The sequence below is a fragment of the Impatiens glandulifera genome, chromosome 1 (genome assembly GCF_907164915.1).
Source record: "Impatiens glandulifera chromosome 1, dImpGla2.1, whole genome shotgun sequence".
NCBI lineage: Eukaryota > Viridiplantae > Streptophyta > Magnoliopsida > Ericales > Balsaminaceae > Impatiens > Impatiens glandulifera.
Window position 1 is genome coordinate 95,291,558 of NC_061862.1, and position 26,630 is coordinate 95,318,187.

The 26,630-nt window shown below is 31.8% G+C and overlaps 2 protein-coding genes and 1 pseudogene across 3 annotated transcripts; 1 reads left to right on the forward strand and 2 right to left on the reverse strand.

The window, feature by feature from the left end:
• Positions 1 to 1,407: 1,407 nt before the first annotated feature.
• LOC124919342 (CDPK-related kinase 5-like) lies at positions 1,408 to 7,201 on the forward strand. 2 transcript variants are annotated; one of them, XM_047459563.1, is made up of 11 exons: positions 1,414 to 2,120; positions 2,387 to 2,517; positions 2,628 to 2,669; positions 2,866 to 2,974; positions 3,832 to 3,910; positions 3,981 to 4,277; positions 4,370 to 4,479; positions 5,879 to 5,986; positions 6,084 to 6,146; positions 6,483 to 6,650; positions 6,803 to 7,201. In XM_047459563.1, the coding sequence occupies exons 1-11, from the start codon at positions 1,578 to 1,580 to the stop codon at positions 6,941 to 6,943; spliced, it is 1,791 nt and encodes a 596-aa protein (XP_047315519.1). In that variant the 5' UTR covers positions 1,414 to 1,577; the 3' UTR covers positions 6,944 to 7,201. The 2 variants fall into 2 exon arrangements, with proteins under 2 accessions (XP_047315520.1, XP_047315519.1); XM_047459564.1 differs by lacking the exon at positions 6,803 to 7,201 and having other exon boundaries at positions 1,408 to 2,120; positions 5,879 to 6,002; positions 6,483 to 6,625.
• A 336-nt stretch (positions 7,202 to 7,537) lies between these two features.
• LOC124922375 lies at positions 7,538 to 16,809 on the reverse strand (annotated as a pseudogene).
• Positions 16,810 to 18,298: 1,489 nt separating this feature from the next.
• On the reverse strand, positions 18,299 to 23,081 carry LOC124922378 (estradiol 17-beta-dehydrogenase 1-like). Its single transcript, XM_047463110.1, has 3 exons — positions 22,958 to 23,081; positions 21,120 to 21,231; positions 18,299 to 18,704 (listed from the first exon to the last, which is right to left on the reverse strand). The coding sequence occupies exons 1-3, from the start codon at positions 23,037 to 23,039 to the stop codon at positions 18,527 to 18,529; spliced, it is 372 nt and encodes a 123-aa protein (XP_047319066.1). The 5' UTR covers positions 23,040 to 23,081; the 3' UTR covers positions 18,299 to 18,526.
• Between the last annotated feature and the right edge of the window lie 3,549 nt (positions 23,082 to 26,630).

Sequence of the window (26,630 nt, forward strand, 5' to 3'; positions counted from 1 at the left end):
ATACATTTGGATTTGAAAAATGGTGGGAAGTGCTTAAAAATGAACCAAAATGGATGAATCTAGAAAACCTCCAAGCAAAGAAAGGTAAAAGTAAAACTTCAAAGGGGATAAAAAAATGCATTGGAGTCAAGTTCGGGTGCGACGAATGTTATTGATGTGGACTTAAATGATAGTTCTTCACCCGGAAATTTTGATGACGCTATTCGACCCGTGGGTAGGAAGAGAGCAAAGGAGGACCAAAGAAACGAACAAAATCAACTTCAAGAAGCTATTCGGTTTACTAATCATTTGAGCAAGATGGAAGAAGCAAAAGAGAAGGATAGAGAAGCAAAATTGATCGCTGAAGGGAATACGAGTCACTAACATTTTTGAGAATACGATTATATATGGAACTCATGTTGTTGAAGAAGGAGAGTAAAAGTTGGAATGCTAGATACAAGTTTGGGTTTTTTCACTCAAATTTATAGAGTTTGGAATTAAATTAAAAAAAAAACTAGCCGTTGGAATATAATTATTATAATAATAGATTTTGGAGGGAATGAATATTTTATAATTTTGTAGGATAGAATTGTAAAATTTAGAGTAGCTGATGTATTGACCAGTTAAAATTTGAGATGCTAAAGTAGGTTTATGTTGTTTTAATGTATTTTAGATACTCAGATTTAGAGTAGCTGATGCAGTTGCTCTGATGTATGGTCTTTTTTGAAGATTTTTTTGTTAAAAAATCTAGTATAACATAGATAGTTGTGTTTAGAGTAAAAGATGCACTTGCTCTAATAATGTACATTATTAAAAATATTTTATTATCTTAATTTTTATTTATCTTATATTAAGTATTAAAAATGTAACCATTAAAAATATTATATTTGTTATAATTTTATTGTCAAAACTCTTATTTTATTATTTTATTTGTTAATATAAAATTATTTATGTAAAGATAAATTTTATAATATATATATATTTTATTTATATGAAAATAAAAAATGAGTATAATTAAATTTATTTATCTTTTCATAGACTGAATTAAGAAAGATGTTAGATTTTTTTTTTTTTAAATACATAAATAAATAAAATTAAACTTATTTATTCTATATATATATATATATAAAAACGTATAAAAATACATGAATACACAAATTATTTATTCTAAAATAAATTTTTATATATTTTATTCATATTAACACATAAAACAAATAATAAAGATTATATTATATTTTATTAATATATTTAAATTTTGTTTGTAATATAAAAAAAAGTACATCAAAGTAGCTTTGTTTTTACTCGCACGGCTTTTAATTGTTTTTGATTAATTTAATTAAGAAAAAGATGTTTACTAGTTTCAATTCAGTTGGCGATGAACTGAATTTGTGTCCGTACTTTTTCAACTAAAGTGAACCCCATTGTTGTTTTCTTTTTATCATCTTCTTCACTCTCCTCTCTCTCTCTCTCTAGTCTCTCTCTTCCTAGATCTCTACTGATAGTAGATGAATTTTGATAAATCTTGTAACCCTAGAAAGATATAGGAATTTCTCATCAATTTTGTAGACGGATTTAGAAACAATTGAAGGAGACCTTTCATGGGTATCTGTACTTCCAGGCCAGCCACAGAGACTAGTATCTCCGACAATGGCGTTGCTCCGGAGAAGAATGTCTTAGGCGAGATTATACCTGTTGAAAACCGACAACATGAGCTAAAAAAGCGGGAGGATGTGAAGAAATCGCCATTCTTTCCGTTCTACAGTCCAAGTCCTGCACACTACCTGTTCTCTAAGAAGTCTCCGGCGAGATCTCCTGCAAATGCAAGTTCGAATTCTACTCCAAAGCGGTTATTTAAGCGGCCATTCCCTCCTCCATCACCGGCTAAGCACATCCGTGCACTTTTGGCCCGACGACATGGATCCGTGAAGCCAAACGAGGCAGCTATACCGGAAGGTAATGAGGTGGAGGGCAGTGTAGCAGCACTTGATAAGAGCTTTGGATTTTCTAAGCATTTTGAGAACAAGTATGAGCTTGGGTCTGAGGTAGGAAGGGGACACTTTGGACATACATGTAGGGCTAAGTTTAAGAAGGGTGAACTTAAAGGGCAAGATGTTGCAGTCAAGATCATTCCAAAAGCAAAGGTTTGCAAATAATTTTACTATAAATAGTTATTTCTCTGTTTGGAATTCTTTTTCCTTCCATGTGATTATTTGTTCTAGATGTTAGATGAATGATATATTTGTTCTAGTTCTGCCAATTTCTTTGTTAAAGCTAGAAGCTGTGAATGTGTCTTTAATGGTGGTTTGCTTTAACTTTACTGCTTTAATTCAGATGGGTACATGTTTCCCAATAATAAACTTGATTTTTCTTGTTATGTTAACCCTAGTTCTTGTGTTCTTGATGTCAGATGACAACTTCCATAGCTATTGAGGACGTAAGAAGGGAGGTGAAAATCTTAAGAGCTTTGACAGGGCATAACAATCTAGTCCAATTTTATGATGCATATGAAGATAATGAGAATATTTACATAGTGATGGAGTAAGCTTTTATTTTTAACTTTATTTAATCCCAGAATTCTTGACAAGTACAGTGGATCCGATGTTTAGCACCTGTAAATTTGAAGAAATTGGGTATTTTGTGTTTTTCAGGCTATGTGAAGGTGGGGAGCTCCTGGATAGGATCCTGTCAAGGTACCTAGTTTACACTTGGGCAATGCTTGAGTTATTTGTATAGGCCCCTTTTGAAACAAGTATACATATATATTTTCCAAATCCAAACGAGAAACAAATTACAATCAATAAATTTCTGAATCTGGATCCAGAAACAAAAGTACAAAGTGTTTCCATAATACACTTTAATTATTCTCTTCTCTTTTATTTTTGGCAGGGGTGGAAAATACTCAGAAAATGATGCAAGAGCTGTCTTGATTCAAGTATTGAATGTGGTTTCCTTTTGCCATCTCCAGGGTGTGGTGCACCGGGATCTTAAGCCTGAGGTGAGGGATATCTTTCACGATTCATTTTCTTATCAAACTAGCATTGACACTTGATGAGGATATAATAATGTAGTTGATTATGCATCTTCTTGTTTCCATTTTGTCACATTATTGAACTAATAAGAAATTATATACTCTTCTTTTTTTCTTATTCTGAACCTTTTTATATGGTCTAAAAACATCATTATTATTAAATATTTGAAAGGTCTATACAGATACGAGTATTTAAACTCGTATAACATCTAGTGGACAATAAATAAAAAAGTAAGACAAGCTTGCTTTGTAATATAATCTGCCACCTTATTTGCCTCCCGAAATATAAATTGAACTCCAAAGTAGCTTTTTGATGTAGAAGTGATTGTATATACTGAAATTGATTTTAATTGTACCAAAAGGAGGAGGATGTCAATTCCGAAGTAACGTAGGTTTAGGAATGGATTCCCTGGGTTTGCTTTTCACTACACTGTACCAATCATCCACATAATTCATATTATCATTAATTACCTTAAAAGGGCACGGTTTTTGTTTCCAAATAAGCCACGAAGCATATCAAGCAAATGCCAACAGCCGATCTCAATGAAACCCAACCATAGCATATTCCAACCATTTATGGAAAACCAAATCAGAACCAAACACAACACTTAGGTTTAAGAGAAGAACAAACTGGACAGATAGGTTTTGTCCATTTACACATGAAAACCTCATGTTCAATGGTTTCCACAATGACAAACAGCTAAAGTAAACTGATTTGGATTGAAGATTTCAATTGCTTTCTAATTCTCGTTTCATATTGATGTGGTCTTTCTAACTCTCTTTTGTTCACATATGTGGATGGTGTAAACCTACAAAATGAGCAGAATTTCCTGTTTGTTACTAAGGAAGAAAATGCGCAACTCAAAGCTATAGATTTTGGATTGTCTGATTTTGTGAAGCCGGGTACGCTTTTCAAATTGTTTGTATTTGAAATACTTGCCTTTGTCTGATTTTTCTTTATTTTTTTTTGTAGATGAAAGGCTGAATGACATTGTTGGGAGTGCTTATTATGTAGCCCCTGAAGTCCTCCATAGATCATATAATACAGAAGCAGATGTTTGGAGTATAGGGGTAATAGTGTACATTCTACTGTGTGGTAGCCGTCCATTTTGGGCAAGAACGGAATCTGGAATATTTCGTGCTGTTCTGAAAGCGGATCCATGTTTTGATGAACTACCATGGCCTTCTTTATCTGCCGAGGCAAAGGACTTTGTTAAAAGATTGTTGAACAAAGATCCACGTAAAAGAATAACTGCTGCTCAAGCTTTATGTATGTGTTACAAGAAAACTCTCAGAGTTTTCACGCAATTTTTTTTTCTTCCATTTTTGATGGACTTGCATTATTTTCTTTTCTTTTTATAGGTCATCCATGGATTAGATCTGACAACATAAAAGTACCCCTTGATATTCTGATTTTTAAGCTCATGAAGGCATACATGCGTTCATCTTCGCTTCGTAAAGCTGCCTTACGGGTGAGTATAGTGTTTTTTACATATGTGAATATTTATTTTTTCTGTTAAAATAGTTTTTTTTTCATCATGCATTGTGCCTTCTCATATGCCTTGCCAAATCATCTGTTTTTAAATGATAACAAAATAGAGATGAATCTGCTTGTTTTGGTAAAGAGCAACTTTTCTTTTATCTCTAGTTGTGAATATCAACAATGGGTGATGAATGAGGGAATTCAGTTTTACTTATTGTTTTTGTTGAGATAGTCAAACTAGGCTATATATGTGTATACTATTTTATTCTCTAATTTATTTTTAGATATATATGAATATGTAGAGATGCATATTTTCATACTCAGCATTTTCAAAGAAGAATATATATATGAATATGTTAGTTGAGTTATTTTAGGGATTCAGATTTTTTCTAATTGAGGAAAATCAACTTCTAAGTTTGTGTAAATAGGTACAACCTATTATGAGAATAATATATCAAAATTCTCTATTTCTCTATTTGACAATCCAACAGTTTTACTAGTTGATCAATTGAAATGGTTGTTTTTTGGAAAGGAGCTCATTTTTCTTTTCAAACTTGTAGGCTCGTTTTGCTTCGTGCTTTTTTATTGAAAATGGCTCACATTACTTTATGTTGTCATATATTGGTTAACTTAAAATCATCTCTATCAATTGTTTGAAGCTCCTTAATCACAATAATTGGCTAAGATATTGTGGTAATTCTAAAGTTCGTAGCATGAACATAATGGAGTTAACCCAGAAATGATGACAATAAGTAATCTGAACCTTTTTTCAAAAGTTCACGAAGCTCGACACAAGTTGAGGAAGCCAAATGAGCTTATTTTTCTGATTTTTTTTTTCTGTTCTAAATACTAATATTTTGCAAAAAAATGGGTTATTTTGGTATACATATTTTAATCTGGATTATAATTTGAAAAAATCTACGCATGTTATGTTTGCCAAAAATCACAATAATCAAGAAAAATAACCATACTAAATGAAGTTAAAATTCACACTATCTGAATCAGAATTTTTTTTTTTTCTTTTTAGACCAGGTTTTTTTTTCTTAGTGAAGGCTAGCACACCATCTGGATTATGATCATGTGAAAATAATCTTTTGTACCAAATGAAACAAAATATCACGCTATAATCTGAAACATAATTTAGAATTTCAACTTATATCAAACGGAAAAAAATATTGCTTCGCATTTCAACTTAGGCGGTTTTCCAATGGGTTCGTGATTATGCAAAAAATTATTGACAAAATAGAAAATTTTAAATCGGCTCATATATCTTATGATGTACTATAATTTTTTCATGTGATTTGATATTAGGTATCTATGTTATTTGTGAACAACTATAGTTGACTCGAGTCTTATTATATCCTCCTCAACATGATTGTGACTGACAGGCTTTAGCAAAGACATTAACAGTGGATGAGCTATTTTATTTGAGAGAACAATTTGCACTTTTGGAACCAAACAAAAGCCGAACCATAAGTTTGGATAGCATTAAAGCGGTTAGTTCAAGCAAAGGCATGTTAAATGATGTAATCTCTTTTTTGCAGTTGTAGGGTTTTGATCTAATGATATTTCTTTGTTCAATCATCTGATCAGGCTTTGACAAAATATGCTACTGATGCTATGAAGGATTCTCGAGTCCATGAATTTCTAGCATCTGTATGTGTTTTTCTTACTACATCTATGGATATTAAAAATAAAAGAAGCTCGTCTTGTTGCCTTAACTTTTAAAAATGGCTCAAATTATTTTACACTGTCATTTTTGTTTTGGTCACAAATCATTGGTTTAAATATTATTATATTTCTAAATTAGTCAGAAGAACTTAACAAAGTTAACAAAAAAGAAAATCAACAATATATAATTTGAGCCATTTTTATAAATCTAGGAATTAAAATGAGCATTTTATCAGGTTCAGGAACTTTCCAAAATACTATACAGTTTTATGCTTTTGAATGAAATAAATTGTTTTATATTGTTTATATGATGACACACAGCTTAATGCATTACAATACCGACGGATGGATTTTGAAGAGTTCTGTGCCGCTGCATTAAGCGTGCATCAGCTTGAGGCTCTTGATAGATGGGAGCAACATGCTCGTTGCGCTTATGAGCTTTTCGAGAAGGATGGTAACCGGGCCCTTATCATTGAAGAACTCGCTTCAGTAAGTTTCTTCTTTCTTTCTAAATCTTTTTTGGTGAACATGTGTTTTTTGGGGGGGTTAATTTGGTCAAATGACCAGAATTGTTTCCATATAGGTCTTATAGTGATGAAAGACTTAAGTTATGACATTATTATTATTTTTCAATCTGGCAGGAATTAGGTGTTAGCCCGTCGGTTCCTATACACGCGGTCCTTCAAGATTGGATAAGGCATAGCGACGGAAAGCTAAGTTTCATGGGTTTTGTCAAATTGTTGCATGGAGTGTCTAGCCGGTCTATTGCCAAAGCACAATAACATTTCAATTATGGAATCATGGCCTAATATAATAATCATCATCAGACGATTTTTCATTGTCGCCTTCCACTCATTCTCATTCGATCCTAGTTGTCTCACTGTAAATTCATAGCTGGCCTTGTTCAATGTCTTAGAGGTCGAGGTCCATATTCTAATGTTAAAAGAAATATTTGATTTTCAAAGAGTTGGATTCCCTCCTTGTCTGTCTTAGCATTGTTAATGTTGTTGTGGAATTAATATATTTGGTTTTTGGTGTCTTCTTAAGTTCTTATGTCAATGTCTAGTTTGGAGATGAGATAGTGATAACTTGTTTCAAACTTGAAACAAATAAGTGTCCGCATATTTACAGCCAATTCAATCAACAACTTGCTATAGTAACTTCTAATTCGATTGAGTTCCAAACACCACTTAAACCTAGGTTACTGATAAATAAGTTGAAAAGATTGAATCATTATGAAATCTCTAAAGCTAGTATTCTCAACCCAGTTGTAGAAAATGATAGTATTCTAGACCCAGATTCTAATATTTCTGGACGACCAATCATCGCCACAGAGGTTATGATTGGGAGTCTAGATAGCCTGCTATTGGTGTTAGGTTAAGGATTCTCCCAATCCTTCAGCTTCTTACTACCTTTTGGTTTCGCAATGGGAGCATTCAATCCACCCAATTTTGCAGTACTTCGTCCTAAGAGGGCCATTGAAGGTCCATTTGCATTAAAAAAAACTCAAATCTTTCAAACCCTAATAAACCTAAAGAATAAACAAGATTTGGAAGAAGCACTTACGGATTATTTATATGGTAACGAAATGCGTGATAATAACGTAAACAATAAATATATACGGATTTAACAGTTTACCAAGATAAAACTTAGTTACGTCCACACAGAAAAGAGACTATTATTGAGAAGATTATTACATGACAAACTAGTGTATATAACACGGGTTAATATAACATTCGCTCCCCTAAAACTCTAATACAGAAACCCTAATAAATAGAGCATTGGGTCGGCCCATTAAGAAAGTTAAACTATTCAAATCTATTCAACAAATCTTCACATTAACTTGAATTCTCTCATATATCTCAGGTACATTAGTCAATGCCCAGATATTCTATATGCATTCGTTGAGGTAAGATGACTTAGATGCATTTGTCAATGTCAGATGACCTAGATGCATTCGTTGATGTCGGATAATCCAGATGCATGCGTCAATGCCAAATGGCCTAGATGAATTAGTCAATGCCTAGATGTTCCATATTCTCTATCCCTCTTTTCTAAAGTTTCTCATAGTACAACTTAACAGTTTCTAACGTTAAACAAGTCCAAACAATGTTCGAACTTGCTATGAGGAACCAGCCCGATGAACATATTAGTAGGATTGTCCCAACAATTTCTACATTTATCCTTTTCTTAGTCCTTAGGAAATGATACATCACGTCAATATGTTTAGCCCGTTAATGATGAACATGATTCTTGACTAAACATATAGCACTCAGATTGTCACAGAAGATAGTTGTCTGATCCTGATGTAGGTCCAAATCACTAATTAGTCATTTCAGTCATATATCCTCTTTAACAGTTTATGTTAATGCCATGTACTCTACTTTCGTTGTAGACAAGGTCATCGTAGGTTACAGAGTCGCTTTCAACTAACAATCGAACCTCTAAGAGTAAATATATAACCAATCATAAATTTTGTACTGTCAACATTTACAACATAATTAAAATCTGAATAACCAGTAATCAGATACTGTGTATCACCTCCATATATGAGACCAACATCAAATGTTTCCCGTAGATACCTGAATATTCTCTTCACAGTTTGTCAGTGATTCTTCCCTAGTTGTACCATAAATTTGCTCACAACACTGCTCACTACTTGTGCCAGATTTGGTCTTGTACAGACCATGGACATCAAACTCCCTACTACGCTAACATAAAAAACTCGACTCATATACTCCTTCTCATCATCTGTCTGAGAAGCAAACAAAGTAGTAAGTTAAATATTATCAGCACAAAGTGTACTTATAGGTTTAATTAGCTGATGACATCCCAAAACCTTGACAACACCTTCTCATTGAAGGCAAGTATATACTAACAAAGTTTTTTATATAATGAAGGCAAATATAGTAACAAAATTAAGGCAGAATCCTTATCATCAACCTTAACATCGATATATTCTTAATTCTAACATAACAGAATTTAATTGATTTAGGTGTTCTCTAATTTGAATACCTTCTAGCATTCGTAGAGTGAACAAACTTGTTTCAAAAACAACTTGTTAGTGAGAGACTTCATTATATAGATATTCTCCAACTTCAACCATAACTCAGTGTCATTTTCCTCCTCTAAGACCTCGATGATGACATCATATGTAAGGCACACCATTATTGTGAATGTGCCTTTTAAAGATGACAATTTAAAACCGCCCTGCGGTATTTGAACTGAACCGATTGATGCGGTTTTTCCCCATTTTGACCAGGGATCGGGAAAAACTCAAAATGTTGACCGGGATTCAGAGGCGGTATTTATATGCCCGCACCGATCCCGAACCAAAAATATGCCATTCTTTTTTTTAATGATGTTATTTAAAATAATTAATATATATAATTATTTAATGTAATTATTACTTTTTTTTACTAAAAATTCTTTATCTTCTCTTATTTAATTAATGCAATCATTAGAATTATAATTTATTGATATTTTGACCATTTATAATTATAATTATATGAATTATTTTATTATTTATATTTTAAATTTAAACTATTTTTCGGTTTCGGTACACCACAGGGAAATCCCATCCCTGTTCGGGGCAGAAATTGTTTATATTTAAAATCTTCATCGGGATCAAGGTTTGTAGATTTAGTGCGGAGATGGTAATGTGATTCCCTGAACCAAATTGTCCTATTGCCATCTTTAGTGCCTTCTCCTCTAGAATGGTTATCTCATCGATTATATCTGCTATTGACGATACTTTCAGCGTTCCTTATCAGAGACCGACATGGTAAGGCAACCTATGCAATTGTATAGGGTCCCACCTTTATAGGGGCTGTCATTTTTAATATTTAATAGTATTATATTATTAATCTTATTTTTTTTATTTTTTCTCTTTTAATATTAAATAAATATTATACAATATACATATAACTTTTTTATCCGTATTATAATATATAAAGCATTTATATCTCATTTTATATTATTAAAATTAAAAAAAAACTTTTTACTATGTTAGGGTTTCTAAATTTTAAATTTGCATTGGTCCCCAAATTAGTAAAGTCGCGTCTTGATCTGCTATAAGTTAAAATTGTTTCTCTCCGTGAACTTGTCAATTTTAATGTTTACTGTTGTCATCTCAGTTGAAGAACAACAAACGGTCAACTTAATATGACCTCAATACTAGTTTGTTGTAACGAAATGCGTAAGAATAACGTAAACAATAAATAGACAAAGATTTAACGTGGTTCATTAAGATAAAACTTAGTTATGTCCACCGGAAGAGAGACTATTTATTGAGAAAATTATTATAAAGATGATGAGATGACAAATTATGTTATGTAACACAATTTATATAAGACTCGGTCCCCTAAAACCCTAATAAATAGAGAATTTGGTCGGCCCATTAAAAAATTTCAAGTTTTCAATTGATCCAAATGAATGAGTGGTGTCCTAGTTAACGAGATGTGTCCATTTAGTTCTGCCGCTGCGACCAAAGTGCTTGAACAAATTCAATCTGAATTTGTTTACAAGATGACAGCTGGAAGATATGAGAAGAGTGAAATGAGAAAATATGATCCAATAAATTTTATTTCTCTTAATAGTGTATTTATACTTATATAAAGTGGTCCCTGTACTTTCAGTTATTTAAAACTTCTAGCAGTTACTTAACTGCTCCTAACAACACTTCTAACAAATCTTAGCAGTTAATTAACTGCTCCTAACAACACTCTAACAATTCTTAACAGTTAATTAACTGTTCTTAACAACACTTATTTACACTTAACAATATTCATCAATTATTTCTTCACTCCCCCCTCAAGATGAAAATCTTGTAAAAATAACTTGAATCTCAATTCTTGAAATTGTTTGACTTCAAGTGCCTTGGTAAATATATCTGCATTTTGTAAACCAGCAACAATATGTGTTAAAGAAATAAAACCTTCTTTATACTTATTTCTTACCACATGACAATCAATGTCAATATGCTTTGTTCGTTCATGAAATACCGGATTCTGCGTTATATGCATTGCAGCTTTGTTGTCACAATGAAGAACAATTGGTAATTCAATCTGCATTTTAAAATCAGCAAGCAAAAAACTAATCCATTGTAACTCACAAACTGTGACTGCCATACTCCTATATTCAGCTTCAGCTGAAGATCTAGAAACAGTTTGTTGTTTCTTAGTCTTCCATGTTATTAATGCATTCCCTGCATATATACAATATCCAGAAAGAGATTTACGAGTGTCAAAACATGATGCCCAATCACTATCCGAAAAAGCAGCAATTTTAAGATTATTCTGAGATGAATAAAATAAGCCCAATGATGGTGTTCCTTTCAAATATTTGATAACTTGAATTGCTGCATTAAAATGTGATTGAAAAGGCTTATTAATATATTGGCTAAGCTGTTGAACTGAATAAGCAATGTCTGGCCTAGTAAAGTTCAAATATAACAGTCTTCCAACCAATTTTCTATATTTTTCACAATCACAAAGAGAATCATCAATTGGTTCTTTGGTAAGTTTAATACCTTTAGTCATAGGAGTGAAAGCTGGTTTACCACCAATCAAACCTAAATCTGAAACCAAATCAAGTATATACTTTCTTTGATTTATGTAAATTCCTGTATCAGTTTGCATTATTTCAAGACCTAAAAAATATTTAGCATTTCCTAGATCTTTAATTTGAAATCTACTGTTAATAGCTTCTTTAACATTATTAATATGTTGTAATGAATTTCCTGCTATAAGAATATCATCTACATACATTAACAAACAAATGATATGAATGCCTTCAGTTTTAATAAACAAACAATGGTCATTTTCAGATTTAATAAAACCAATATCATTCAAAATATTAGATATCTGTAAATGCCATTGTCTAGATGATTGTTTCAATCCATATAAACTTTTATTAAGTTTACATACCTGTTTTGGTGAAGCACCTTTAAAACCTTCAGGTATTTTCATATATAAATCTTCTTCAAGACAACCATGTAAGAAAGCATTATTTACATCTATTTGATGTAAATACCATTTATTTGCAGCTGTCAATGCAAACAATACTCGTATTGTTACATTTTTAGCTACAGGAGCATAAACTTGATGAAAATCTATTCCATCTATCTGATTATACCCCTTTGCCATTAATCTGGCTTTGTACTTATCAATACTTCCATTTGCATTTAATTTTGTCTTATAAATCCATCGACATCCAATTGCCTTTTTTCCTTTAGGCAATTCTGTTAATGTCCAAGTTTTGTTCTGATTTAAAGCATTTAACTCAGCATTCATTGCCTTAACCCATTCTGAATTTAAAACAGCTTGTTTATAATTCACTGGTTCAGTGAATTGATCAATATTACAAAGAAATTCTATATACTTTAAATCTGTACAGGTTGAAACATATGGAAAAGAAGGTGGTGAATATACTAATTTATTTTTTCCATTCATTTCAACTTGACTTGCAACATAGTCTTTCATCCACACTGGTGGATTAATATTTCTAGAACTTCTTCTACAATTATCATTTGTAACATCAATAGACACTACAGAAGGTATATCTTCTTGTGGAATAACATTCGGTTGATCAACCGATTCTAAATCTGGAGAGTTAAAAAACTTTTCATTTTCTTCAATAATTTCAGTATTCTGATTATCCAGATTAATCTCATCAGAATCTGAATTTTCTATATTGTCAACAAAAAAATAAGGTAATTCACATGATTTTTATTCAAATGTTTCAGTTTCATTTTCTTTGAATTCCTTTGAAAAATATAATTCTTCATGGAAAACTACATCCCTAGAGACATTTATATCTCCAGTATTGATATTGTATACTGTATATCCTTTTTTATTTAAAGGATATCCTAAAAAGATACATTTGCTAGCTCTACTATCAAATTTTGATTTGTTAGGCATAATATTTGCTGCATAACAAATACATTCAAAGACTTTAAGTGTCTTATATTCTGGTTTCTTTCCACATAATATTTCAATTGATGTTTTACCATTTAAAACATTTGTGGGAGTTCTATTAATAAGATATGCTGCAGTCAATAAAGAATATGGCCAAAATTTTGATTCTAATTTTGACTCAATCATTAATGACCTTGCAACTTGTATCAAATGTTTATGTTTCCTTTCAACTACACCATTTTGTTGTGGTGAATATGTACAAGAGGTTTGATGAACAATTCCTAAAAAATTAAACAAATCTGAACATTTTTCATTCAAGAATTCAGTTCTATTATCTGTTCTAATAACTTTAATAGTGGTATCATATTGGTTTTTAACCATTAACATAAAAAACTGTAATTTATCAAATACAAGAATCTTGTTTGAAATTAAAAAAATCCAAGTACACCTAGAGAAATCATCCACTATAGTCAACATATATGGTGAATCTATAATGGACGGTTCTCGATATGGTTCCCATATATCAACATGTATTAATTCAAATATTTTCTTAGTTTTAGAGACACTTTGTTTGAAAGGTAATCTTTGCATTTTTGCAAGAGGACATGTGGAGCAATGAATTTTTTTATTAACCAAGTCAGGAAATACAGATTTTAATACACCATCTGCTGGGTGTCCAAGTCTCTTATGGAAAAGAGAGAAATCAACAACATTATTAACAGAATTGAAATGAAAGAAAAAATTGTTCAAAGATGGATTGTCTTCAAGAAAATATAGATTTCCAATCCTTTTCCCAATACTCACTTTGACCTCTTTATTAAGGTCCTGCAAAAAACAATTGGATTCTGAGAAAATACAGTTCATCTGTTTTTCTTTTGTAAGTTTGGATACTGCTATTAAACAATATTTGAAAGAAGGTGCAAATAATACATCCCTAAGTTCAAAGTTCTCAAAAAGTTTCACTGTTCTTATTTTAGTTATGTTTCTACAAGTTCCATCTGCTAAGTACATTGTCTTAGTCAAATCAAGATTTTTAATATCAGTATAAAAACTTTTGTTGTTACATATATGGCATGATGCTCTAGAATCAATTAACCATTTATTTTCTATGCCTATATGTTCATTCATGCTAAGGTTATAATCAAATATATTCAAATTAAATGAATTATGATAAGTTGACTTACCTGCAGAGGAAGTGGAGCCACTTCCTTTATTCTTAATCTCTCGCATATTTTTCAGAAACTGTTTATACATTCGATATTCCTCCATCGACATGTCTTCAACATCTTCTTTTTTAGCAGCTGAATTTACTGCAATTCCTGTGTTCTTTCTCTTCACAGTTCCTTCTTTAGGTTGTTTCCACCATTCAGGGTAGCCTACAAGCTTGAAACAACCTTCCTTGATATGTCCTTTTCCTCCACAGTGAGAACAATATGCATTTTTGTTCTTACTCTTTTCAATAAACTGATTTACAGTCTTTGAGTTTTCTTCTTTCATTATCATTGCTGACTCTTGGTAAGGCCTCTTCTGTTTTGATTTCTTTTCCACATTCTGTAGCATTGTGAATGATTTGTAAACGTCTGGCCAAGGATCTTGAAGCAGAATCTGATCCTTCACATACTCGTACCTCTCCTCTAGTCCCATTAGAAATTGTAATAGTTTCAGCTCTTCATCATCTTGAAGCATTTGTGCTTCAAGAAAACATCCATCACAATCATTTTTCATTCCTTGACATCTACATCTACGAGTGGTTTCAATCCCATCATCTCATCCCATAGAAGCCTTACCTTAGAGTAATATTCTTCAAGATCTAGATCTGCTTGTTGCACGAAGCTTATATCCTTTTGTAATCCATACCTTCTCGGTCCATTGTTGCCTTCATAGCGAGATTTTACTTCAAGCCATAGATCACGACTTGTTTTCTTTGACTGGAATCTTCTTGCAATCTTTGGTTCGATCGTATTCATAATCCATGCTCTTACAAGAGCATCTACAATTCCTCATTGATCACATTCATCAATTTCCTTTGGTTGCGGATAAGAGCCATCAATGAAACCTATCTTGATTTTGGCTTGTAATGCTAGTTTGACACTTAAACTCCATCCAAAGTAGGTTTCCCTACCAGTAAGAATCCCTGTAGTAATGTAGAGACCAGGATGATCAGCTGAATGAATGATAAGTGGATCATTGTTGTATTTTCTTTTTGCTGGCATGTGGTTGACGATCGGAATCGGTGTATCAACAGGAATCTGGACTGGATTTGTCAAAATCGGAATTGGAACAATAGGGATTGACGGAAATAGCATCGGATTTTCGTTAGGGCTTGAGTTAGGGTTAGGGCTTACTTGCGGAGTTACGAAATTGGATGTCATGTCTTGAGTAACTTCGAATTAATCTTCTTTCTTCACTCAACTAGGCTCTGATACCATGAACAAATTCAATCTGAATTTGTTTACAAGATGACTATAGATGTAAGAATCAGCTGGAAGAAATGAGAAAAGTGAAATGAGAAAATATGATCCAATAAATTTTATTTCTCTTAATAGTGTATTTATACTTATACAAAGTGGTCCCTGTACTTTCAGTTATTTAAAACTTCTAGCAGTTACTTAACTGTTCCTAACAACACTTCTAACAAATCTTAGCAGTTAATTAACTGCACTTTTAACAATTCTTAACAGTTAATTAACTGTTCTTAACAATACTTATTTACCCTTAACAATATTCATCAATTATTTCTTCAGTGCTTGACCTGCATGACCATTGGCAATATAATCTTGTCCATCTTATCTTCTCCAGTTGGCGACGAGAAATCGCGTCTAAATATAGTCTCATTAGAAGTTGACTGGAAGAAAGCACCTTTATGGTAATACTTTTGCATGAACCTCCTCCATTTTTGCTTCGACGGAGGAGCAGCAGTAGTTTTCGGATTCTTCCTCTCAATCTCTTGTCTTTCTTTCAATACGGCGTCTCTATCCCTTTTGATCCTGGCGATTTCTCTCCCCTTCCACGCTTCATATTCCTCTGCCTCGTTTGTTTCTTCTGCATTTGCAGCCTCCAGCTCTATGTTCTTTTGGATTTCTACATCCTTACGGATCTCTTCAACCACAATTTGCTTTGTCTCCGCTTTTCTTTCTTCAAGGGCCAGTTCTTCACGCTCAGCTATAGTATCTCTTTCTGATTTAGCTACAAAGACAAGCTTCACCATTGCCATACCTGTCCTTTCTTCCTCAGAATCAGTCTCGTATTCAGATTCTACTTCATCTTCCTCCTCTTCTTCTTGAATGGGAGGAGCAACTTCTTCGTGTTGCCTCTGAAGATTCTTCTCTCTAATTCCCCTCCTCCTTTCCTCTAAAGAAGAATCATCATCATCATCCTCTAAATCTAGCCCTTCATGCATGTTGCTGCTTTCCTCTTCTGCTAGCTGTTGTTTATACAATCTCAGCTTGTCTAATACGTCGACTGTGATCAGCTCTCACATCTTCGTCCATCCTACTCTCAGCCAAACGACGTAAACGAGGATCATCATCCCGTTTCTGAATCTCCAAATCTTCATGACTTGGAAAGGCTTTATCAATTCTAATATCCTCATCTTCTTCTTCTACTTCATCTGCCCATTCTGGAGCCTTACCAGGCCAATATCTTTTCACTTTTGTATGTCCGATCTTTCCTCTAAGTTTTTCCCTAATTGAAATCACAGAATCACTAACACCAGCTACCACAAACATTTTAAATGACTAAAAAAATGTATCCTTAGTATTTAATATTTTTGAATGTTATAAAAAAAGTATTAGAATACTAGATTGTAATGGTGTTTTGCTTAGGTTGTAAAAGTGGGGAGTAAATGTGGGTGATGAATTTCGGATTGGGGAAGGTCTAAGGGCGTGTGAGCTTATGAAAACTTCGGATTCTTTGGTCAATGACCTATGTAGTGTTTATATAGGCATTAGGCATAGCTAAGGTAAACCCTAAAACCCATGGGCACTAACAACTTTTACATAGTTTTGAGGGAGCTAACAAATTTACCTAATTTTTTTTAGGAATCTTGAGGGAGCTAACAAACTTACATTACATTCTTTAGGAAGTTAAATGTCATGACTTGAAATTTAGCTTATATCTCATGAACTTGTTTTTTGAAATTCAAAATGAGAGTCTTCCCCATCTTCTTCAAGGTCCTCGGCTAGAAGCTTCTAAAGAGGTTCCACATGTTTTCTTCATGGATCTTGGGCCGGTTGTTGAGTCGGGTCTCTGGTTGGACCTCCTTAGTTGAGCTATTGACTTTGACTTGATCTTAAATATAGAGATTCTAGACATTAGCATGGGTTGGACCTCCATGTTTTTGGAATTAAGCATTATATTTAGGGGTTTATTATACTAATACATTATTATAATAGATTTTGTTAAATGAATCTATAAATGTTAAAAAATGATGTTGTCACTCATTATTAGTAGCAAGATTATTAAAAATTGAAAAAAGTTAAATAAATTTAGGATTGAATTTCCATTAAATATTAACGAGATAATAAGTTATGGAATAATCTATAAAGCCTTATTTTCTAAACTTTTTTTCAAAATTCGTAAAATAGTCTAAGATAAAACAAATAGCGAGACGAAATTCTGAACATGACCATTAATATTATTTTTATATAAAATTTATTTAAAATAATAAACAAAAGCACTAAAAAAAAGTTAATTAATAAAAACAATTATATGAATTTATTTGAATAATTTTATTTTTTTAATTTATAAATATAAATTCATTTTATTTATGTAAAATTGTATAAAATCTTAAAATATAAATAATTTATAAATTCAAAATCCTAAAATCTAATCATACATTTAAAATAGTAAAAAGTTTATCTAAACTAAAATAATTAGATTATTTTTAAATCATACATACCATCACAGAATATGAAGAGTTCAATACAAATTTTAAATTGACTTTCCCAAAAAAACAAAAGTGTTATTTTGATCTAACATTAAAATATAAACATTTACTTTTGTGTTTGGAGTTCAAACTTTGTTTAGTGAATTATAAAGTGTTAATAGATATTTGAATTTGAGGAGGAGAATGGAAGAGCAGAAGAAGATAATGCATGACCGATCTTTCTCTATTTCTAAGTTGGAAGGTAATCTGAATAAGAACAAAACATAAGAGAAGTAATGTGTTTCTTAGAATGAATTGTAGGAAGGAAAGTTTAACAAAATAAATAATGAGAAAGAGGGGAAGATATAACGATTTTACTCCAACTCCAATATTCCAAACCAAAATTGGGATGGTTTGGATTAAGTATGTAGTTCAGTTAGAACTACATATGGATGATAAAAATATGTATTCCAATAGTTTTGATTCAAACACTTAAACTACATGTGTACTTTCTCGTGAGATAGAGAAATAAATAGAGAGAATCTTAGCATGTTTTAAATATAATCCACGACTACAAAGTATCACCATAGACGGGAGTTAGCAGGACGGAGGTCAATTTCTTGTGTCCAGGCCGTTCTCTCCTGAGTGTGCAATTGCCAATATATCTTAGCCAAGCCATCCGGGTCCATCGATCCATCCCCTTCATGGGCAATTATTTGTTGTTGTTGTTCCTCTACAATTCGCAAACATGGCCTATATCTGCTTCCAGAGAAAAAAATAAATAAATAGAGTAACAACATTGGATGGTCTTTGCTAGGAACTTTCATAGTGTGTATGGAGGTCCAGTTTACGAATTTGGTTTTGGTTGGTCAGTTGGTGGTGTTCATGCTTTTAACCATGACTAGCTAAAGGAAAATATCTTATGAGTGAATGAAGTTGGTTTGATAAAAATTAGAAGCTAGACCAACAGATTTGGTGTTAGGCATATATGAAGAATATATGACACCCAAAAGGTTGGGACCATAAACATAAGTTGCATAACATTTACTTAAAAAAAGACTAAATTTGTAGGCTTTATCCCCCCACTTTTTCCGCTCTATAAAGCTCCATGATAGAGGAGAAGAGGAAGAAATAGATTGAATGAAGAATAGGAATCGCCATGGATACACTTTTACTTGATTGAAAAGATAAAGGAAGAACAAGAAGAATCGGAATCTCCACCACAATAGAGAAGAAAAGGTGTTGATAATTTGGTATAGGAAAAGAAATTTAAAGGTCCTGGAATCTTTGGTAAAGAAAATGTTCGAGAATTAAGGAATCATGACTCTTATATATTTCATGTAATATTTTAGTGAGCTATGTTTGAGAAGTTTGTCCTTTCAAATAAATATAGGATTGAGGATTGGTGGAGATGAGGAAGAACATGATAATGACATTTTTGTGAGAAAGTGTGTTTCAGTGAGGCATGTATTTAGGGTTGGCGATGAACTCGAGGAGGCAATCCGAGATACTAGATACTCGCTCGTTAAGCATTTTCTCCAAGAGTACTCAAGTTGACTTTAGATCTTTTGATTTAGGATGTTCAAAGCTTTGATTATTCCTTTTGTGATGTTCTTGATCTTTATTGTTGTTCAATTTCTTAATTCACTCTTATCTTATGCAATTAGTAATATTGTGATTTTTCACTGTCTTTTTTGAAAATTAAATAAAGAAAATTGTAAATATGTAGAGAATAGAGAAGTCCTACAAGGATAAAACAAGATAATTTTGAAAATTTGACAAATATCTCAAGATGTGTATATTTGAAACAGAACTTTGTAAAATATATATTTAAGTTTTTTTTAAAGAGTAGAATTCAAATGAAAATATATTAGTTTCATTTGAGTAATGATAGGAGTGAAAAAGTTGCATTATAAATGTCAATATACAAACAGGCATTGACTTTAATTATCTTTAATTTTGTATTGATAGTCATCATAAAATTAAGAAACTTAACAATTTATATCTTCAATTTTTATTAATAAATTATTATATATAACTTTTTAAATTACAATATATTAATAATGTTTTAAAATTATATATATAAATATAGTTATTATATAAATATTAAATTTGTTATTTATATTTTTTTTTAATAAAGGAGAAGTAGCAAGATACCTTAGTCATGATTCCTTAATAATTTAAAATATATATATATATATATAAATAATTTAAAATTATAATATATTAATAATGTTTTAAAATTATATATATATATATATATACTTGTTATTATATAAATATTAAATTTGTTATTTAAATTTTTTTTAATAAAGGAAAAGTAGCATGATACCTAACCACGATTCTTTAATAGTTTAATATATATATATATATATATATATATATATATATAAATAAAGTAAAAATTTTAATTAATTTATTAAAATGAATGGACATAAAAAAGAAAAGAAAAATTAAGGAGAATAAAGAAAAAAAAACAATTGATAGAGATATTAATTTATAAATTTTGTTAATTTAATTTATTCACTCTCTTTTTTATTACTTATTTTATTTTATTTATAAATAAATAAATAAATTAACTAACACAGTATATATATATATATATATATATATATATATATATATATATATATATATATATATATATATATATATATATATATATATATATATATATATATATATATATATATATAAAATTAATAAATAAATAAATATTTTATTATCTCTATTATTATTCTTAAAAATACATAAATAAATAAATAAATTTAATTAACTATAAATAAATATATATATATATATAAATATATATATATATATATTTAAAAACTAATAGGTAAAAAAGAGAGAAATAAGCTATGTTGGGTTGGGATAGAATTATAATTGAAATTGAGAGGGTCTATTTCTAATTTTATTGTTTCTTTGAGGACCTAAAATCATAAATAAGATCTCATCTGTCATTGTATAATTTTAATTCTTTTATGAAAACTCATCGAATTCAATACAGGTTTTCAGGATTAAAAAGTCTTCATGATTATTTTTACTTTCATTTTTCTTTATAATTTATTTGCATATATTAATATTAAATAAATTATATAAATAATCAATATACTAACCAAAATGGACTGTGAGCAGAAGAGGTGAAAAGTGAAAAGTGAAAAGAAAGAAGCTTGCCTGGGTAAACCAATGACGCCTTCAATGATAACATGCGCCACATGTACACCATAAGGCTGGAATTCTCTAGCTAGGCACTGTGATAGTGCTCTTAAAGCAAACTTACCACAACCTACATTAGTACCATTCACCCAAAATTTTAAATTGTTATTACTATTTGCAGCTTTCATGATCGTATATACAATTTATTTTTATCACTTAAATCAAACTATTTTAGTGAAATTAAATATGATATTTAATTTTATAATTAAAAACTTTTTCAATAACATATTTCTATGTACATTTACATATACCTGTGAATGAAGTTTCTTTAATTAATTAAATTATGAAACCATTCAAATACAATCATCATCAAATAACCCAACATGTATACAACAAATAATAGATCATTTAGGATTCTCTAAACATTTTAAATAATCCAAAATCAAGTGATCCAGTCATTATATAACTCAGAGCTTAAAAACTCTTCAAATAATATGAAAATATAAGCAAACTCCAAATAAAAACAATTATTGTATAATCCAATACTTCAAATACTCCAAGAGCTCTTCTGATGTGGATTTTTTAGGCTTTACTTTCATTATCAAAACCACACTTATCACATCTTATTTTTTCAATTATTCAATCACTTAATTTATCAATCAAAACACTAAAATATTTCTATTTTATTTAAATTTTAAATACAAAATAACATTATAATAATTTAGCTCATTAAAAATACAAATAACATACTTTTTAATTAAATAAAAAATAACTTCTAAAAACACCTAATAAAAAACACAAATAACCCAACATTAAGAGGTTGTTCACTTGCTTGTAGTAGTGTTGGAATAAATTATTTTAATTCCAAATAAAGCAATATAGACATTCTCTTAAAATCTCTAATAAGTCCAAATCAATTTAACTATATAGATGTCAGTATCTAATTATTAGGATTCTAATTATCAAATTAGTGTGTAATTATTATCATTTTAATTATCAAATCATTTAATTAATTGACTAAAATACTAAAATATTATTGTTTTTAGTAAATTTAAATACAAAAAGATATTTTTAATAATTTATCTTAAACAAATCTCAAACTTATTTTTGTTTATCAAACAAATCTTTTTTTTAAAATGATAAGAATCCTATAAAACCCAAGATCAATCAAGCCCTAACTCTAATCTCACACCTCAAATCACAATAATTTTTTGATTTATTTAAAAGCATATTAAACGGTTTCTTTGATGCTTCTAGGAGATGTTTATAATGACTATTTTCATTGGGAATCAGTTTAACCAAGATAGTATGTAAGATAGTTTATATTTAGTTGTTATATATATATATATTTTTATCTATACTAATTTATTCTAACAAAAATAATATCTAAATAATAACTTAATAACATTAATAAAAATTGTTTTAATATAAAATAATGAAAACAGATTTTAAATATTTATTAATGGTCATAGATTGAAGTTTGATATTATTTTATTTTTTTTAGTGATCTAACCTTCAAGGTGTTATTAATCATATTATGAGGAAAATATTAGAAAATAATTGAAAATTGTTGTGCTTTTTAACCCAAAAACATTTATGAATCCCAATTAGAGTTATAAATAAACTCTATAATTGTTTCTAATTGAATTTTTGAGTTTTGGACTAAATAAACTCTACAATAGAAAAAAAATATATATAAATTATCTTAGTTTAAACTTTTTGCTAAATAATTTCTCTTAATATATAATTTGAAAAGCTGCTAAACAAATATAAAGAAAGAATTGCCTTTAAAAGTAAAATATGTTTAATCATATTTTTTGAGCAAGAAAACTCAAATTTTGAGCAAGCAAACTTACATAATTCCGTGCAGCCGGCGATCCCGGTGAGGGAGGCCGAAGAACCGGTGAAGAGAATCGTCCCTCTGCCTCTCTCCACCATTCCCGGCAGCACCTTGCATAATAATCAACATATTATCAGATCAATCAAATGATCATCATCAATTAATAGTAAACAATAATTGTAACCTAGCTAATTAATTTACTATCAAGATCTACTATACGTGTGTGTGTGTGCACCTGCTGAGCGCAATGGAATGTGTTGGGTTTTTTGTTTCCTTAGTCCATGAGGAAAAGCCCAGCAAATAGGCCCATTTGGGCCCCCACTTGATTCACTTATTTGGGAGCAATATAAAAGGGGAGAAATCTTCTTTTGCAAGAAAGAAGAGCAAAAGAAAGAGAGAGAAAATCAAGAAAGAAAAGAGGGGAAAAACTTCAATTTCAGCAGCCTTAGTATTTTGATGATTGCCGGAGTTTGCACCGTTGGATCGTTCTAATTTTTGGACAGCAGCTTCACAACTTCTGGGCCAACATTCTGAACGGTGGAGATCGGATTCTGAGGTCTGGAGGTCGGGGTTTTGTTGCCGGAACAGTAGCAGTTGTTTTTGGTGATATTCTTCCTTTATTGTTTTTTGATTGTTTCTATATCCTTGATGTGCATGTTTCCAAGGGTATTATGAATTTGTATGCCTCTATTATTGTCTAGAGAAGACTTTTGTATTGCTCTCTTACTGGTGATAGTGGATTTTAAGCGGCACTAGGTGTCCCGTGGTTTTTACCCATTGAGGGGTTTTCCACGCTAAAATTCTGTGTTGTTTGTGTGTGCTTGCTTGGTGTGTTACTCACTGTTTTAGGGCTGTGTTGATTGCATTTTGCATACCTATTTGTTAGCTTCCTCACAGGTTTAAACGGTTTGGGAAAGTGTTGTCAAACGTAGGATAAATTCCGCATTTGTTGTTTACTGTTGTGGCGCATTTCCATCAAAGTGGTATCAGAGCCTTGGTTGCTTATTTGTGAATTGAACTGTTTGAACGATGGAAACTAATACAAGTAGGATGATTAATTTGAATGGTTCAAATTATCATGTTTGGAAGGCAAAAATGGAAGATCTCATATATGTGAAAGATTATTACTTACCTGTTTTTGCTACTGATAAACCTGAGAATAAAACAGATGCAGAATGGACTATTTTGCATAGACAGGTTTGTGGATATATTCGGCAATGGGTGGAGGATAATGTGCTGAATCATATTATTGGGGAGACACATGCTCGTACTTTGTGGAACAAGCTTGAACAGTTGTATGCTCGGAAGACTGGGAACAATAAACTGTTCTTGATTAAGCAATTGATCAAGTTACAGTACAAAGATGGCACTCCTGTTACAGATCACTTAAATGCATTTCAGGGCATTGTGAATCAGCTTTCAGGAATGGGTATCAAGTTTGATGATGAGATTCAAGGTCTATGGCTACTTGGTACATTACCAGATTCTTGGGAGACTTTTAGGGCATCCTTGTCCAACTCTGCACCGGATGGTATTATCACCATGGAATTGGCTAAGGGCAGTGTTATGAATGAAGAGATGAGAAGAAAGTCACAGGGTTCCTCTTCACAATCAGATGTCTTGGTCTTTGAAAAGCGGGGGAGAAGTCAGAGTAGAGGTCCGGGTAACAAAGGAAATCAGCGTGGTACTAGCAACTCCGGTAAAGGGAAGTATGCTAATATTGAGTGTTACTATTGTGGTAAAAAGGGGCACACAGTAAAGTTCTGCAGACAGGCAAAGAAAGAGAACAAGAAGAAAAACTACAACAACCAGAACAACAATCAAAGGAAAGATGACGATGGCAGTGACAAGGTTGAAGTGAATACTATCACTAATGATTTCTTTGTTTGTTGTGATGATAATTTGGTGAACTTTGCACATGATGAGGCGAGTTGGGTGATTGACAGTGGAGCTTCGTGTCATGTTACATCACGAAGAGATTTTTATTCATCTTACACTCCAGGTGATTTTGGGGATGTCAAGATGGGTAATAGTGGGCTATCAAAGGTTGTTGGCATTGGAGAAATCTGTTTGAAATTTGATACTGGAATGGAGTTGGTTTTACAAAATGTAAAACATGTCCCGGATATGAGATTAAATTTGATTTCTACAGGTTTACTTGATGATGATGGGTACAACAACTACTTTGGTAATGGTTTGTGGAAACTCACTCGTGGTTCTTTGATTGTGGCAAGAGGTAAAAGGTGTTCAAAGTTGTATGTGGTACAACCGAAGATCTCTAAGAGCATTGTTAATGCTGTGGAGAATGCTGACATGACTGAGATATGGCATAAGAGACTTGGTCATATGAGTGAAAAAGGCATGGCTTTGTTGTCAAAGAAAGAAGTGTTATCAGGTGTAAATGATGTCCAGTTGAAGAGGTGTTCTCATTGTCTTGCAGGTAAACAAAACAGAGTTTCCTTCAAGAGCAATCCTCCCTACAGAAGAGAGAGCATACTTGATCTTGTTCATTCTGATGTTTGTGGTCCTATGAAGACAAAAACACTTGGTGGTTGCTCATATTTTGTCACATTCATTGATGATCACTCCCGGAAGGTATGGCTTTATACTTTGAAGTCTAAAGATCAAGTTTTAGATGTGTTTAAGCAGTTTCATGCCTCAGTTGAGAGAGAGACTGGAAAAAAGCTCAAGTGTATTCGGACAGACAATGGAGGTGAATACATTGGGCCATTTGATGCTTACTGTAGAGAGCATGGTATTCGGCATCAAAAGACTCCTCCAAAGACACCACAGTTGAATGGCTTAGCAGAGCGGATGAACAGAACATTGGTTGAGAGAGTCAGATGTTTGCTTTCACATTCAGGGTTGCCGCGTTCCTTTTGGGGTGAAGCGTTGAACACGACGGTACATGTTATTAATCTAACCCCTTGTGTTCCTTTGCAGTTTGATGTTCCTAACAGGGTTTGGAGCGGCAAAGATGTTTCTTACAGTCACTTGCGAGTCTTTGGATGTAAGGCATTTGTGCATATTCCCAAAGATGAAAGGTCAAAGCTTGATGTGAAGTCTAAGCTTTGCGCGTTCCTCGGCTATGGTGATGATGAGTTTGGATACAGGCTTTATGATCCAGTTCAGAAGAAGCTTGTTCGAAGTCGGGATGTTGTGTTTATTGAAGATCAGATTTTTAAGGATGTTGAGAAGATAGAGACAGTTCCTCGACATAGTGATGATCTTATTGATTTGGGTCCAGTTCCTCTACAACATGTTGACACACAGGTTGGAGATGATGTTCCTATTGAAGACCATGGTGCTGATAATGTTGATGCTCAAGAGCAAGATGTAGATGAAGTTGTTCACCCAGAGTTACCAGTTCCAGACATGCCACCATGTGTTCCACTCAGACGGTCTACGAGAGATCGTCATCCTTCTGTACGTTATTCTGCAAATGAGTATGTTCTTCTCACTGATGAGGGGGAACCTGAGTGTTATGCAGAAGCTATTGAAGATGAGCACAGGAAAGAATGGGCTGAAGCTATGCAAGATGAGATGGATTCCTTGTATAAGAACAATACTTATGAGTTGGTGAAGTTGCCTAAAGGCAAGAGAGCATTGAAGAACAAGTGGGTTTATAAGGTGAAGACTGATGAGTTCACCTCACAACCCAGATACAAAGCTAGATTGGTGGTCAAAGG